At 37.4% G+C, this 17,592-nt stretch overlaps 2 protein-coding genes and 1 pseudogene across 3 annotated transcripts; 2 read left to right on the forward strand and 1 right to left on the reverse strand.

The window, feature by feature from the left end:
- The first annotated feature begins 2,558 nt into the window (after positions 1-2,558).
- LOC103339635 (heat shock cognate 70 kDa protein) lies at positions 2,559-5,626 on the forward strand. Its single transcript, XM_008242970.2, has 2 exons — positions 2,559-2,865; positions 3,662-5,626. The coding sequence occupies exons 1-2, from the start codon at positions 2,652-2,654 to the stop codon at positions 4,339-4,341; spliced, it is 894 nt and encodes a 297-aa protein (XP_008241192.2). The 5' UTR covers positions 2,559-2,651; the 3' UTR covers positions 4,342-5,626.
- LOC148921052 (heat shock 70 kDa protein 1 pseudogene) lies at positions 4,385-5,391 on the forward strand (annotated as a pseudogene).
- Positions 5,627-7,313: 1,687 nt separating the features above from the next.
- On the reverse strand, positions 7,314-9,825 carry LOC103339621 (uncharacterized). 2 transcript variants are annotated; one of them, XM_008242951.3, is made up of 2 exons: positions 9,534-9,825; positions 7,314-9,075 (listed from the first exon to the last, which is right to left on the reverse strand). In XM_008242951.3, exon 2 carries the CDS (start codon positions 8,936-8,938, stop codon positions 7,430-7,432), a length of 1,509 nt encoding a protein of 502 aa, XP_008241173.1. In that variant the 5' UTR covers positions 8,939-9,075; positions 9,534-9,825; the 3' UTR covers positions 7,314-7,429. The 2 variants fall into 2 exon arrangements, with proteins under 2 accessions (XP_008241173.1, XP_008241181.1); XM_008242959.3 differs by having other exon boundaries at positions 7,314-8,971; positions 9,534-9,814.
- Between the last annotated feature and the right edge of the window lie 7,767 nt (positions 9,826-17,592).

Genomic DNA, 17,592 nt, shown 5'->3' on the forward strand with positions numbered 1-17,592 from the left:
CTAATGAAAAATTTTAACGAACCAGACAATGGGACCAAATTGATGTGTGAGGTGTAATATAAGGGACTAATAATGACAGGAAAAAAAAACATAAAGGACCAAAGATGATAATTTGGCAAACCTCATGGGCCATTTGTGATAAAAACTCATACAATTTTTGTGACTTATAAATTATGCGAACATGAATGTAAATGGCACCATTTCTTTTGGTGCTTTATCATCGATTCAATGTTAGTCAAACTAAAAAATGTTAAACTTCAAATGTAATACAAAGTATAATATATCATCAAGCTAGTTTCACACACTTCTAAGTTCTAACTCAACGAATTCAAACTTAAGAGCCTTAGCCCATACTTTATCTCTACAAAATCAAGACAAACCCTTTGAATACTTGATCTATACGGGCTTGTTTGGTACACCTCCATAACTTGGACTGGCTTGGATAAAAAATTATCCAATGCTTGTTGTCATATGGTTCTAGTTTTAAATGGGATTAATAATATAGGGCCCACCAAATACACCTTCTTAACTGGGCTTAATGAGACCCGTCTGTGAAAGGGGGACAAATAATCCGCTCCTCATCGCTCGCGACTTCCTCCCTCTCCACGCCTTCATCTTTGCCATCAGTTCCCACCCCACCACACACCTCGTCACAACCATCACCTTCCACCTAAGCACACACCTCGTCACAGCCATGGCCTCCAGCCCTCATCCATGTCAGCTACTCTCTCTCTCTCTCTCTCTCTGCTACAAAACCCAAATGGGGGAAATAAATCAATTAATTCAAATCCTTTTTTCTTTTTATGAAATTGGGGAATAACCTCATAAAACAATAGCTAACACATCAAGCAATTCATCATCAAAGAATCCACCTAGGCAAAAGCTTCCTCAAAGAAGCAAATTCCCAAATTTAGATTGTGGGGTTTGGGCATGTGGCTATTGAAGAGATAGGAGGGTGAAGAGAGAAATAGTGAAATAGGAAAATGAGAGAATATAACATTTTCAATTAAGAAGCAGAGAGACAAATAGATTGAGAAGAAGTGGGGAAGGAGAGAGGAAGGAGAAGAAGAAGATGAAGTCGCAGAGAACGAAAGAAGAAAAGTTAAAAAAACAAAACAAATAAATCCACTTGCCTTTTTTAAAAATAAAAAATAAAAAATTCAAAAAATTTAGTCCTAGTTCAATTGTGCACCAAACACAGTACAAATCTTATCCAACTTATGCCAATCCAAGACAGTCCCAATATTTAGTATAATCCATGACAATCCCGTGTACCAAATGAACTCTACAAATTTAAGAACCCTAGCCCATACTTGATCCATGGTAATTAGGGGCATTGTTTAGAACTATTAATTTTTATAATCAACAAAATCTCAAATTAGAGCATATATTTTTATTTAATGCTAAATGGATATTCTAAATTTTGTTTTTTTTTGTTTTGTAAAATCGACGCTCTAAATTACTTTATTCTATGAATTTGGAATTTGAACTAACGTGTAATGGGGTGAGCACGCTTTCGTAGTCATTACGGCTAACAAACATATGCCTCATTTCAGATCATAGGTACTAAACCCACCCTATATTAAAATATAAGTGTTGTATTTTTTTTTTTTAAACAAACAAAAACCTTACAAATAAGATCCCACCATACATATCAAAGTATAATTTATGTAAAAAAACTTCAGGAAAATGACATCCAAATACAATGATTCGTACAAACATGTCCATATTTTACAAGAATGTTAACCACTTGATTTGTTTTCCGACAGGCATGAGGCAAACTATAAGTGTTGTAAATGTCATAGTTTTAAATTTTTGTTTATTTTGAATTCATAAATAATTTGAAGTTATAAACTTTAAGTGAGCTGGGTCATTAATTTTAAAATGATCATGATATTTTATTTTTATCAAATACTTTAATTACATAACTTTAAAATAAAGTTTTTTTTTTTTTTTGGGGAAAAAAGGCAATTCCAAACAAGCCCTAAATATTCTTTAACATGAGTACAAATCCGCACAATAGGTTTAAATGCCAACCAAATTAGGATTGAATTGGATTTCACGAAAATGATTTCCATATAACGATCAAATTGTATTTGATTAGATTTTGAACTTGTGTACTCACATAAGAAAGATACAAACTTACGAAGTACCTTTTCTTCTAGAAGAAAAAAGCCTGGATTGTAATTTGCAAATAATCACAATCAATCAGGATTCAAGACTTTGACCCAAAAAAATAAATAATAAGGATTCAGCGCTGGAGTGGGCTCCACCCAAGTGCATACGCGTAAAAGTGAACGGCTTGTGGTCGACTACCGGAGGGAACAAAGAACCCAAAAGGAAGGCAACCGACTAACCGTAGGAAAACCCAACGACGCGCGGATCTGTGAGAATCTAAATCAAACTTGACCACGGGTCTTCCAAAGCAATATGGAAACAATCCAGGCCGTCCGTTGCTCACCACATCCCACGGCTCCAAAACTCTAGGGTTATAGAACGTTCTGGAATTCTAACGCTCCCAACGCTATATAAACCCCTCCGATACCCAGCCTCTCATCACTTAACAAACCCTAGCAGCCGGTAGTTTTTCATCCTCTTCTTTTTGATTTATTTTCGTTGATACATTCGTCGACGAAAACCTAGAATATACAATGGCCGGCAAAGGAGAGGGACCAGCCATCGGTATCGATCTCGGCACCACCTACTCCTGCGTTGGTGTATGGCAACACGACCGTGTTGAGATCATCGCCAATGACCAGGGTAACAGAACGACGCCGTCATATGTCGCATTCACAGACACCGAGCGTTTGATCGGTGATGCTGCTAAGAACCAGGTCGCCATGAACCCCATTAACACCGTATTCGGTAAGATCCGAGTTCCTTGCTCCGCTTTCTTTCAGTAACTTATAGATCTGTATTGTTGTTTATATTAGTTTATGGATCTCTATTTATGTTTACAGTAGCTTTTGGATCCGTATTTTTCCTTATAATAGCTTATAGATCTTGTTTACAGTGACTGGTATGCTATAGATCTGTTTAAGCTAGATTTCTTTTGTTATGTGACTGTTTGATTGGTAAATTTGATAGGTAGTTACTTGCGTAGATCTATGTTTACATGCTTCGTGTTGTTGTATCTGGTTATTGGCTTAAAATTAGATCTTTAGCTGTGCCTTCGAATACTGGATTGGAAAAAAACGAAATTTGATTAATAGATCTATAAAATTGTCTATTTCATTTGGACTTCAGTTTAATTTGGTTATAATTAAATAAACTACAATTCCTTTCTATGTTGATGAACAACTTGATCACTGAGGTACACTAGTTTTTATAGATCAAATGCTATCAGTTTTGGTAATTATGCATACAAAATTATTTTTTAAAGTATGAATTGTATTAATTTTTTTTACGTTTATAATTTATTGTATGCAGACAATGATTTGTTTTTAGCTCGAATTGAATATGCTGATAGTAAATAAATGCATCATGATTGGATATTGATTTGTTTCATACTAGTTCAGGCGGTCAAGGTGATAAAATAAATTTGATAAATAATTATTTTGCTTGGATGATATCAATTATATGTTTTGTCTTGAAATGTGTGTTGTATGATTTTGGATAAGTATACCATGATAGGCTAATCATTGATTTGTTACCATTGCAGATGCTAAGAGGTTGATTGGTCGTAGATTTTCTGATGCGTCTGTCCAGAGTGACATGAAATTGTGGCCATTCAAGGTCACCCCCGGACCTGGTGACAAGCCCATGATCGGTGTCTCTTACAAGGGAGAAGAAAAGGTCTTCGCCGCTGAGGAGATCTCCTCCATGGTCCTTATCAAGATGCGTGAGATTGCCGAGGCTTACCTAGGCAGCACAATCAAGAACGCCGTGGTCACAGTCCCTGCCTACTTCAACGACTCTCAGAGACAGGCCACCAAGGATGCCGGTGTCATTGCTGGAATCAATGTCCTCCGTATCATCAACGAGCCCACAGCAGCTGCAATTGCCTATGGTCTTGACAAGAAGGCCACCAGCGTTGGTGAGAAGAATGTCTTGATTTTTGACCTTGGAGGCGGTACTTTTGATGTGTCACTTCTCACAATTGAGGAGGGTATCTTTGAGGTCAAGGCCACAGCTGGAGACACCCATTTGGGAGGTGAAGATTTTGACAACAGAATGGTGAACCACTTTGTTCAGGAGTTCAAGAGGAAGAACAAGAAGGACATCAGCGGCAACCCAAGAGCCCTCAGGAGGTTGAGGACTTCATGTGAAAGGGCGAAGAGAACCCTCTCATCCACTGCCCAAACCACCATTGAAATTGACTCTTTGTATGAGGGTAATTGATTTCTACTCCACCATCACCCGTGCCAGATTCGAGGAGCTCAACATGGACCTTTTCAGAAAGTGTATGGAGCCCGTCGAGAAGTGTTTGAGAGATGCCAAGATGGACAAGAGCACAGTCCATGATGTCGTGCTTGTTGGTGGATCAACCAGAATTCCCAAGGTGCAGCAGCTTCTTCAGGACTTTTCAACGGCAAGGAGCTTTGCAAGAGCATCAACCCCGATGAGGCTGTCGCCTACGGTGCCGCAGTGCAGGCTGCCATTCTTAGCGGTGAGGGAAACGAGAAGGTCCAGGACCTTCTTCTATTGGATGTCACCCCACTATCTCAAGGTTTGGAAACTGCCGGAGGTGTCATGACCGTTTTGATCCCCAGAAACACAACCATCCCCACCAAGAAGGAACAGGTCTTCTCAACATACTCCGACAACCAGCCCGGTGTGTTGATCCAGGTCTATGAAGGGGAAAGAACCAGGACCAGGGACAACAACTTGCTCGGAAAATTCGAGCTCTCCGGCATCCCACCTGCTCCCAGAGGCGTTCCCCAAATCACTGTTTGCTTCGACATCGATGCCAACGGTATTTTGAACGTGTCGGCCGAGGACAAGACTACCGGACAGAAGAACAAGATCACAATCACAAACGACAAGGGCAGGCTCTCAAAGGAGGACATTGAGAAGATGGTCCAGGAGGCAGAGAAGTACAAGTCTGAGGATGAAGAGCACAAGAAGAAGGTTGAGGCAAAGAACGCCTTGGAGAACTATGCGTACAACATGAGGAACACCATCAAGGACGAGAAGATCGGAGCCAAGTTGCCGCCAGCTGACAAGAAGAAGATCGAAGACTCGATCGAAACCGCCATCCAGTGGCTCGACAGCAACCAGCTCGCAGAGGCCGATGAGTTCGAAGACAAGATGAAGGAGTTGGAGAGCATCTGCAACCCAATCATCGCCAAGATGTACCAGGGTGCTGGTGCTGACGGTGCTGGCCCTGTTGATGATGAAGCTCCAGCTGGTGCAAGCGGCCCTGGACCCAAGATTGAGGAAGTCGACTAAATTTCTGCTGTGGTTTAATTTTAATTTCGGAATTTTAGGTGTTTTTGAACTGAATATTTTTATGCTTTTTTTTCTTCATATTTTTGCCTTGGAAGTTATTTATCAAGGCCTTAAGTTTCTTTTTTAATTTGCGGAACCTATAGGCACCGTGGTAATTTTTCCCTGGATCTCTTTGCACCGGGGCCTTGTTATTTTTTGGATCTTTTATAATTTACAAGTTTACTTTTTAGCCAAAGCTTTCATGGAATTTTATTATGTTGATGCTCAAATTGACAACGCAAATAACCTAATGAATGTGTTTGCACAAACTTACGGAAAATATTATTATGTCATGGTGTGCCTGGATCTAACAGCGCATGAAGGCTGTGGCGGCATATGAAGCAGAGGAAGACACCTGGTGTAAGAGTCAAAGTTTATGTCGACACGACATGATCCTTCCTCTCTTATTTATTTGTTTGTTTGTTTGTTTTCTGGTAAACAGAATGGTAAATGCAAAGCCCGAAAATTATTGTAATTGTTGATTAAGAAGCAATTCTTTTATCATTAGTTTAAACATGGTTAACGGACTCTTTGGGACCCACTTTCAGGTAATCAAACTTCAAAGCGCTTCTCTCAAGGGTGGGTGAAAAATGCTTCTAACTTATAATCAGAATTGCATTACTACTTCTGGACCGGCTTGCTGAACGTGGTGGGATCCACGTGTCAAGCAAAGCGTGGGCACTGAAAGGCGGACAAATGGAAAATTGACATTAAAGTTGGAAGGGTCGTTTGAGGCCAGACGCCATCCTTGACCGCTTCTAGTCTTTGCTACCATCTCCCTCTCTCCCTGGCTCTTTTGGCTAGAATTTGGTTCGCACAAGTATGGTATGCAATAACAAAGAAATGCAACCCTCTCCATATTCCACAAAATTGACCAACTTATGGACTGATTTGTTATTCAAGTTATAGCTCAAGGGTTACACGGAATGAATGAAAAGGAGTTTATAGACAGGTTGAAGAAGCAACTTGGGATATTTTTCCCAAAGTAGACTATGACTGCCACAATTGGGATATTATTTTGAAGTAATGTGGTTGGGCAATGGCCACACATAAGGGTCAAGAAAGATGCTTGTGCTTTTTTATACTTTGAAAATCCCACCACAGTCACCACTCACTGCTGGATGAGTTAAAGATTCTAGTTTTAAGACTGAGTGGGTGGTGGTGAGGTGAGGTTGACAACATAACTTACTCCGTAAGATGTTATAAGTCATAGATAATCCACAATCATGGCAATGACATCTATCTAACTCTAACACATGTTATGCTACAATACAAGGCTTTCACGTCTCCATCACCCCCCATTAAACAAACAATGGAAAGAAAGAAAGAAAATACACTACTTGCACAAAGCAAGACTTGAAATAATTATTTGACAAAAGTGACAACTAAAGTAAACATAGTTTTAATACATTGTTGACTGTACCATCCTTTGTGTATTTGTTTCTTGCTACTCAACTAGTCGATTTTATATATATATATTATAAACAATAGTCTAAACTAGAGGGGATAGGGATTCCGCATACACACACAACTAAGATACCATGGGGTTCGAACCTGATACTTCTTATCTACAAATAAAGACATTTTTCTACTGAGCTAGACCCCGTTGGCAGCTAGTGGATTCTTGTTACTTAATATGACGATAAACAAATTCCTTCAAGAGTAAGTTTACTCTAGGTACCGCCTGGCTGAGTTTTTCAACTTGGATTATGGATTTACGTATTAATTTCTGCTATGGAAGTGATAAAGAAGCAAACAAAGAGTTCAGTTTCTGAAACCAAAACATAAATCAAGAATGGTTTAGCATATATATTTGAATCAAGAATAGTGGGAGTCAAAGCTAACCAGATGCATAGATTAGTAGCAAAAACTGCAAAGACAAATGCGAGAAGCACATTCTTTTTCCTTCATAAAATACACAAAATGGTACAAAGTTAGTAGAACAATGAAGCACCAACCATGACAATAACCCTTACATAAACTCTATAAAATGCCTATCTCAAGTCAACATAAGATCATTGCCTCCAAGGTGAGGGCGGAGGCAAACACGAACCTCATGTTCTTCTGGTCCAACGCGGAGTTTTGGAACCATAATCTCTAGCACAGAACCTGGCCCATCGTAATAAGCTTCTATGTTAGCGTCTTCAGGAATGCGGGTGGACAGTGGGATTTCTCTGACAAACTCTCCTGGAGGACAATGCTCAGAGGATGGATCTGTAAGCCTGAAAGTCCGATCATGTCTCTTAATGAATGGCATGCGAGATGTGCTCATACAAGACACCTTAATGATACCATGAGTAAGAGTATTCCTCCAAGAGACTTTCACCCTTTGGAGATCCACAAAGGGTAAGCTGATAATGATCAAATAACCTGCATCATCCTCATAGATTGTTTTTGCAGCTGTAACAGGTCCATGAACATTCTTCATTACACCACTAAAGTGATTTGGCCATTGCGACCCATTTGAGTGGATTTCCATATCTGGGATTCGATCAGATGGAGGATTAACAGCCAGGAAGCAATCGTCATCGTTCCCATGGGGAAAAAATTCCTTCCTCCTCTTGCTGACAGGAGACAGGTCCATTCCATCAGAATTGTTGTTGTTAGATGGTTGTGTAGACAAATTCAGCCCGGATCCATTCAGAAGTTTCTTTGAGTGGGAATTCGGCACATTCTTTAGTGGAGCAGGTGGCCTCTCAAGCTCAAAGTCTGTATTTGGAAGGTTCCTCCATGAACTAAAGTCACCTGCTTCCATAGGGATTGTGAAGTTCACATCCCGCCCAGTCAGTTCCATCCACCTCTTACGCTCGTCCTCATCAAGGCCAATGAGATTAGGTGCCCGAACAAGTTCAATCCCGTGCACACACTGGGGGTTAGAAAGACCCCTATAATGCTTCCGCTGCATTCTGTGAGATCGAACAAAACCCTTGTCAACACTAAATGGAAATGGACGCTCCCCTTGGCGGGAATGTCCATTCATGTAACTCCTTAGCTGCATCTTACCCAACGCATTCTCAGGCCTCTCCTTGAAAACCCACATGTACATATTCTCCATGTCATGCTGAACCATGAAAACATCAAGCTTGAGATCAGACTTCTCAAACCCATTAACCCCATTGCTGTCCCTGATAATTTTGGCCTTTGATTTCTCATTCAATGCAGGCTTGAAGTAAAAACTGAAGAAAAACCAAGCACCCCATATGCTGTCTACCCGCTTGGCGCATTTCCGTCCAACCACCTTGGGGATGGTAAGTAAACTCTCAGTCTCGTAAACCTGTGGACCAAGCCCAACATCTAGAATATCACAAGGGTCCGAATTCCATGACGGTGGAGGTGGGCTGCGCTCAGCTGACAGGGGTAAATTGATATCAGGGGGGCGGGAAAGTATGATTTGCCGATTCATCTCCAAATCCAATTCGTCGTGAGAGGAAGCACTGGAATCCATGGACAAGAGCGTGGAAGGGTGATGATTCTCCATTGACAAGGCTGTGAGCAGAGAATCTCCCATTTCAGCTGAACAACTCCTGGGTGGGTATTGTTGCTGGTGGATTGAATATTGCCATTTCCCAAAAACAATTCAAAGAAATAACCTTATAAAGACCTTCATCATATCAATCCCCACTATATCTCCCCTCCATCAAAACCCTAGATTTATCAAATCAAATAACAAATTCCTCACACACCCACGTCAAGAATTCAACAAAATAAAACAAAATTCAATAACCCAATAAACAAAACATAAAAAGAAAAAAAAACTTTCTATGGAAAAATAAAGAGAGTGAGACAGTGAGAGAAAGATCTATAAGAAAAAAAAATGATGGTATATGGTTTATAAAATCTGTGTAAAAATCTCTTCAATCTCAACCAATGGAGAGAGAGAAAGAGATTTCTAAAACGCTATAGAAAAACTATATCCAACCTTAGCCCAAGAATCTCCTGAATTCCTCCAAACCCAGGTGGGAGACACTGAATCAGAACCATCAAATCCATAAAATAAAATTTTAAAAAATATCTAAAAAAGCAAACCCCAACCAAAAAAGAACAAAATTTTATCCAAAAAGACCCAGAAGAAGAAAATCGAAGGGGATCTTCAAAGAGAGTACCTTTTGGGATAAGCATCGGGGAACCGGAAGCAAGAGGGACCTCCAGAGGCGACCATGATGCTCATCTCCAGCGTATCATCAACTACCATATTCGCTTTTCCCTATTACAGTTTTTATTTTCTATTTTTATTTCTAATTTTAATCTTAAGTTTAATTAATTTTTTGGCCTATTTTGCCGTCCAAAAATACAGAGGCATCGGAGAGAGAGAGAGTGAAAGAGGGCTAAATTGGATTTAGGTTTTTGGGGGTGAGAAATGAGATTGAGAGTAGGAAGAGAAAAGAGAGTCGTGTGGGAGCATCTGGTTATAAAGAGGGAGGTGGTGGGTTAAAGCCCGCACTAGATGTCACCCATTTGGTCTACCGTTACCCGTCGTAACGGTGTTTGTTGTTGCTTTTTTGGAAAATACTTCATTTCTTATTTTGTAAATATTCCTTATCATGTAAATATGAGTTTTTATTTATAAGAAATATGAGTTTTTATATTCTTACCGAATAGCAATATGATATGTGTGTAAAAAAATTTCTTTTCGTGTTTTTATTTTTATTTTTTTTATGCGTCAAACTATTATTCGCATAAAAGAATAGTATCTCTTTACAAAGAATAATGCTTTTGTCACATACTATATTGAGAGAGTAGGAAATCGAACCTCGAGATTTCGCCTGCAAAATAAAACTCTTGTTCTAAGAGTTATTCTTTTTATCTATCACATATATAGGCAGTGTGACTATAAATTGGAATAATTTTAAATATTATTCTGTATTAAAAAATAATAATAATAAAAGACTTATAGTTAATTGACAAAACAAACTAAAAATGATAAGTTCTCTGGGACGGAAAATTCCAATTAGGTCATCCAATACGACATAAATAATTGAAAATGGACAGTGTCTTCAAACCAAATGCAGCCAAGCTCCCAGGTGACTCAAATTTGCTATTTTGCCCTACAAGTTGTACGATAACAAGTAATTGTAAACACGCATGTTGACTTTCTATTCTCCCTCAACTTATCATTCAACCCTTATCTCTCCCTTTGTCATTTCCGTTTGGCACTTTGTTCTATTTACAATAGTACCCATTTTGTGACACTTATTTCATTTTGTTCTGGTAATAAATAAGCATTCTGCACCCCTTTTGGCCACTTTGTCACACACATATTTTCGTATTTTTGACACTTTGTTCTAAAGTTTAAATATGCTCTTTCGTCAGTCAATTCTCATTCACCGCAGCATCAAGATCTTTTTACAGCAAATCTAAATTCGTTACTAGAATCATTTTCAGCTGCGAAAGACCTTCCGCACAAAAACTTTCACTGTCAAAAAAACTGTATTCAAATTCATTACACATTACTGAATCACCGTTCATATCAACTTTGATAAGTTTGAATGCAATTAAGGAAACATAAAAGAAACTTTCTAATTGATTGAATGAACTTTAAAGATTCTTGATGCAGTTTTTTTTCCCTTCCATTTCAACTTTACCTGTTTCTGAAGAGATGGAATAGATGTAGAAGATGGGGAAAACTGTAGCCATAGCTCCTTGTAAGTTGTATTATTAAAGCTCAAAGAAGAAAGTGTGTCGTCCACTCTCCATCTTTACTCTTTTAATGGTGGGTGTGGCTATCAATCCTCTCATCTTAGAGGGTCCTCCCCGCACTCCCTAAACACCCCAAAAATGAATCCATCCCACCAATCAGAAAGTGACTGCTTTTTTATTTTCATCTTTTTTAATACATATATAGTATAATGTTGTGGTTTGTGTCGCCTATCAATTGGTTTCTCAGATCTCTCTCATCTCTCTCTCTCGCAATTTTGGGATCAATGGCTAAGTTAATTTTTTGTCCTTGAATCTTCTTATAATAACAATGTCCCAAATGAACCTTTCCTAGTTAGCCTTAATCCCACCTTATTTTATAGAACTAATTATATTATTCCATAATTGCCTTTGTCTTTCTTGTCCCACATGTGCAATAATGGCTTCATGGCCCATTAAGTGTGCAAAGCCATATACAATTATAGTTTAATTACACCCCATCCTACATTTTTTTCATGTGTGCAAAATTATGATACTTGCACCCAATTATCATACAACAACCCATCATCTTTTTGTTTCTGTTCTTTTGGGGGTTTCTGTTTTGGAGACGCAAGCCAATACATCAGTTGGGTAAGTGCAATAATGGAAATTGGAAAGCTCATTGTAAGTGCATCGCATGTAGTCACCCTCTACCTATATTAACTAGTAATATAGGATTGAATTCTCGTACACGTGTGTTATTAATGCGCGTACGAGACTTCTTATTTATACGAAAAAATGTTCTCTTGCTAGGTGATATAACATGTGAGATGAGCATAGTGCTAGCAAGGAGGAAACTGAAGTGCAGTCTCATTAGGATAAACACTTTCCGGGCACTGAGTCAATTTTTAATGGGAAAACAGAGCATAATTCAGCAGAAATTGTTTTAATATGAACAGGGAGAATCCACAGTTTTTTTTTCTTCTTTTTTTTCCACTTATACCTAAATACAAAATAAAAAAAAGTTTAAAAGATGGGTTTCTTTAATCATTAAAGTGTAGGTATATAGATATATAGATTTGCCTCAGATATGACCGTATATATGCAGAGGCCATCCATGGTCATTGGTCAGGTGTGTTCTGTTTCTGAAACAGAGGAACTTGCCTTTACTAGGACTAGTTCTTTCTTTCAGGTCACGTACGAGGAAAATGTGGAAGCTGGCCCACGTGGCACTTTAATTAATTAATTACTTATTTTACAATTTACAGGCAGGCCTCTTGCTTATTATAATAGGAAAAAATTGTGTTTCAGAGATTCACCTGACCCGGTCTTTACTGCTGCAACGCCCCAACTCTGCCCTGGAAACATCATCCTATCCCTAACCCTAGGTAGGCTTGGCCCATAAGAATGGTGGGGCTCAATGGGCCTTAGTTTTGATTGGCCTATGGGCCTAGTAATCTACATTCTTTGGGCCCATATATGGCCCAAAAATTCAACCCGACAAACCCATCGTGAACCATTTATACAATCGGTTGTGTACAATTGAAGACAGGAAAGGAAAAAAAAAAAAACTAATATCTTGTCACATCCCGTAATCAGCTCTGCCGTAGCACGATATTGTCGCTTTGAGCCTTCATCTCTGCTATCACGATTTTGTTTCGGGACATCACGAGCAACTTCTCACCCATCTAGATTGTCTAGTCCCAACTCGCTTAACTTCCTATGACTCAAAGCCGGTGAGCTCCCAAACGGCCTTGTGCTAAATGGAAGTGAGCATGCAAATATAAGACACATCACCTCTTATCCGTTGGTCGATGTGGGATGTTACAATCCATCCTCTTAGGGGGACATCCTCGTCGGCACACTCGCACCACACAGAGTGACTATGATACCAAATTGTCACATTTGGAATCGGCTCCGTCGTAACACGATATTGTCCGCTTTGAGCCACCATCTCTGCCTCATGATTTTGTTTCTGGGACCTTACGAGCAACTTCTCGTGAGTCACTCATCCTCGGATTGCTCTAACTTCAACTCGCTTAACTTCGAAATTCCCATGACTCATAAGCCAGTGAGCTCCCAAAAGGCCTCGTGTTAGATGGAGGTGGGCATGCACATATAAGGCACATCACCCCCTCTTCGTTGGTTGATGTGGGATGTTACATATTTGGGTAAAACGAGCGAAAATTATTGGATAGATCATATCATGTAAATTTCCTATATATGCAATTATCATGTGAATTTATAGGATAACAACTTATCCACTCACAAATTAAAAAGGAAAAAGAAAGTTCAAATGGATTATGATCAGTGGCGGAGCCAGAATTTCACATTAGATGGGAGAACCTTTCATAAACCTTGTATTCTCTTCAAAATTATCATGAATTTTATATTTTAAAATTTTAAAATACTAATATCATCATCTACACTATTAAAGACTTAAATTTTGATAATTTATATTCCAAAAGAGAAAAGAAATAGAAAAAAATAGTTCATAAAGTGCAATATTAAGATACCCAACTCATACATTAAAAAAATGAGAAAAATAAAAAATTCACAAAGCTTTAAACAAAAGAGGAAGAGAAAGAAGAGTTAAACTAACCTAAAAGATTTAGGGAAATGTGATCCATTTTATAATTTTTTGTCAAAATACCACACCTCCCCAAAAATTTTAAAATTACCACCTATAAATACATTTTTATTGTCCACTTATTACCCACATAACACTTTTCTCTGAAATTGTGTTCTCTCTCTCTCTCTCTCTCTGAGAAAATGAGAGACAGTAATAAATCCCCAGTTTTTGAAGTTTCCCAACAAGGCAAAGAAGAACATGTTTACAATTGACAAAGTGGATTTGATAATCTCACCGGTGGGTTCATGGCCCAAACCCCAGATACATCTTAATTAAGACCCCTGACCTAATAGATATTATACAAGCAAACCAATTCCCCATACAGAAATCCTTTTTGCTCGCACAAATAGTGCCCATTCTATTTTTGGTCAACATGGAAGGACAAAGTAAACGAATCTTATTCATCATCAGCATCCCCTAAAATCTTTAACCCAAATCCTCTTTGTTTTCATATAAACCACAAGAACAACAATTTTGTGATTTTATATTGTAGTCGTATTGCTTTTGTAATGGTATTGCGGTTGTAAAATACGACTACAAACAAATACCATAGAATATGACTACAATACAACCGAAGCTGTTCTGGGTACCACTTCAAAACTTGGACCAAAATGCTCAAACAATGGCCACCTAATGCCAACACATGCTGTCATATTCAGAAAAGATGGTTTTGTTTGGGTTTGTTTAGGTTGCAAAAGGGATTCGAAGAGAGGTAGAAATTAGGGTTTGGATTCCTTAGGGCAAAGCTGTGGGTTTTGCAGGATGATGAGGAAGACGAAATTGGGGTTTGGATTGGGTAGAGAAGAAAACAAAGAGGAAGAGGAAGAACTGGGTTTTAAATTTCAGAAAAAGTGTTATGTGGGCAACAAGAGTATTTATAGGTGGTAGTTTTAAAAATTTTGGGGAGGTGTGGTATTTTGACAAAAAATTATAAAATTGGTGGCACTGAGGGCCATTTCCCAAAGATTTAAGTGAGATGAGTAGAAGAGAGACTAATAAATTTTATGGTTAATTTATAGACAAAAAGAACCTAATATATTATTTTATTTTAAAATAAATATTCTAAAACTAAAATAATATATATTTTATATACAAATAAAAAATATAAAATTGAGATGGAAGCCTGGGACCACACTAGTCTCATGCCCGCTCCGCCCCTTAATTATGTGATGTTTGTTGGTAGAAAAGTTTTTATACATGGAGCATTTAAGTTGCAACATCAGCAATGTCGGCAGCCTATTGTATTATTTCGTAACCTGTGGCTATCACAAATTCACAATGGTGAACATGTGAAGTGGCAAAACTGAAAGAGGCACATCCAGAATCAAGGCCATTGACATGGCAATTGGACACGTGTTGCAAGATCCAAATGAGATAATTTTAAAATAATTTAAAAACAAACAAATGAAGAAGAAAATCAATATTTGATATCTAGTGGCATCTTTGAAAAGTAAATTTAAAAAAAAATAAAAATTGTGTAATGATTAAAATATCTCAATAATTGAGGCAACTCGGACGGACCATGGAGATCTTGAAAACGAGATGGTTGAGATATTGGGAGAGGGGATTGGTGGAATTTGGGATCCTAGTCGACTCACAGATACAAAAGTGCAAACTTTATTTTTATTACTTTTGTTTTATTTATTTTTACATGGAAAAGCAACATCTTCTTGATAAATAAGTTGAACCATCAAAGTTCTTGAGTTGGTTGGAATCAGATCTTTGTGGTATCATCAGCATCATGCATGATGCATTTGATTAGAAAGTTAATTGGGAGGTTACAAAAAGAGATTAGTTGGGACTAACAATAATTTGCCATGTTGTCACTTAATTTTGATGCTTTAAGTGGCAAACACTATTTTTTTTCTCTTTTTCAATGTGCTTCCAAAAGATTTACATGTGAGGGAACAGTAGGTGCTTGCTTAGGTAACAATGCATAAGCAATAGAAGTTTGTAATTATGTTCATAACATTGTTAACTTATTCGATACAGCTCGAATTCGATGTATTTAAGTCAAACTAAGAATACTTGGATTCTCAATTTCGACCCACTCAGCTTTCATCCTTAGAAAGCTAGAAAGGTATATTTGCACATGGTGAGATTGTTGAAGAGCAACATTAGCAGTTCCTTGAGTAAGTCTAGAATTGCTTCCATTTTGCAGCATATGTTTTACTCATCACATAAGTAGCATACAGTAGCAACTCGTGAAGATGCATCTAGTGTGGACCCGAGGGAATATGTAATAGAACTAGAGAGTGGCCCAAAATCAAAAGGAATCTCCATGGGTCCACATAAATAATATAAAAAAAAGATCAATTTTTGCAAGCCTTGCAATTTCTTATATTTGCTACACAAATTTTTGTTGTAAATAAAAGTTCATCCACGGAACGACCTTATTACAACCCTAGGTTACTGAATGAATTTGGGGATTAGTGTAATTTGTCCATCTAGATTCTGTTGGTAAAACAACAATGAAAAATGACGATTAGAATGGCTGATAAGAGCATCTCTAAAGAATATGTCAAATCCTATGTGGCACTTTTAACGGATAAAAATAACGGCTGAAATTTACTCCAACCGAACTACTATAGTCTATATTTTAATACTTATCTTCTTCTTTTTTCTTGTTATTATTTCATGTATCTACTGTCATTATATGCTTTCATTATAATTTTTCTTTTTTATTGTCACTGTTATTATTGAATTTTTTACCGTTGAAAATTTATGTTAATATTTTTTATGTTCTTTTCATCAACCAACGTGGAGATGGATGCTTGTTTTGTTTAATTATATTTTATAATTAATTTATAAGTATTTTAACTTAATTAATGAATTACTCTTAATAGTAAAATATAAATACATTCATTTAAGAAAGTAATAAATAAATCAACACTAATGTAATAAAATAATATTTTAATTTGACATAACAAGTGAGGTGTAAAACTATAAACATCTAATACTAGCCCCTTGGCACATGAGTGAGCATGTGCCAATTGGTTTTCTTTTTTATTTTATTTTTAGAATGAAGAAAAAATAACATGGGTAGTTATGTTTCATAAAAGTATGACATATTATTTGATTTTGTTTTTAATATGAAAAAGTGAATTTATCATATTATCATAATTTAATTAATAATTTCAATTCTTAATGTTTGAATTAATCAATGACATTTTCTGGTATTTTGAATATTTCACAATTCTTTGCCTTTTGCTTTATATGTATAGATTTTGATTAATTAGATATATATTAATTTACCATTGACCCAAAGGTCAAACTCACAAGCCATTCAATTGGGCCACTTGCATAGCCCAATCCAAGGGTATTCTATTTCCAAGAGTAAATCTTATAAAGACCTCCAAGGAATTCTAGTTTTCCAACGTTAGACTAATTTCAACTCAAACATGTTTGCAATGCCTTGCAAAGCCAACAGATTCAACTCATGCTCATTTTAAAGAGAGAGTCTTAAGTGTAATTAGTTGTATACACTCATATACTTCTCTCTCTCTCTCTCTCTCTCTCTCTCTCTCTCTCTCTCTCTCTCAATGTGATAAAACAGATGGAAACATGATGTATATAACTGATAATAAGAAAGTTTTCTCCTTTCTAACCTATCCATACATCAGCAGCGGCTTTGAGATTTTAGGAGTTCTCTACCAAAACAACAAGAGGGCCTCCTAAAATAAAGTCTTCAACGAAAAATTATAAAAAAGAATCAAACTATATAATCAAAATTTTGTGATCATCTAAAATAAACACAGAAACAAGGACACCGCACCACTTCCTCTCTAGCAAACCAAAGAGACTCGTAGCACAAATATGGCTAAACCTCTTATTTTGCACAAGCAAAACCCGATCTCACACAAACCAGCAACAATCACTTTTCCAACTCCAAACATCGAATTGGAGCAAATTCCATA

Source organism: Prunus mume, linkage group LG1 (genome assembly GCF_029339155.1).
Source record: "Prunus mume cultivar Tortuosa linkage group LG1, ASM2933915v1, whole genome shotgun sequence".
Classification (NCBI taxonomy): Eukaryota; Viridiplantae; Streptophyta; class Magnoliopsida; order Rosales; family Rosaceae; genus Prunus; species Prunus mume.

Coding starts and splice junctions, on each gene's coding strand:
- LOC103339635 (XM_008242970.2), top strand. CDS start 2,652: ATGGCCGGCAAAGGAGAGGGACCAGCCATCGGTATCGATCTCGGCACC. Junction 2,866..3,661: donor CCCCATTAACACCGTATTCG/GTAAGATCCGAG, acceptor TTACCATTGCAG/ATGCTAAGAGGTTGATTGGT.
- LOC103339621 (XM_008242951.3), bottom strand. CDS start 8,938: ATGGGAGATTCTCTGCTCACAGCCTTGTCAATGGAGAATCATCACCCT.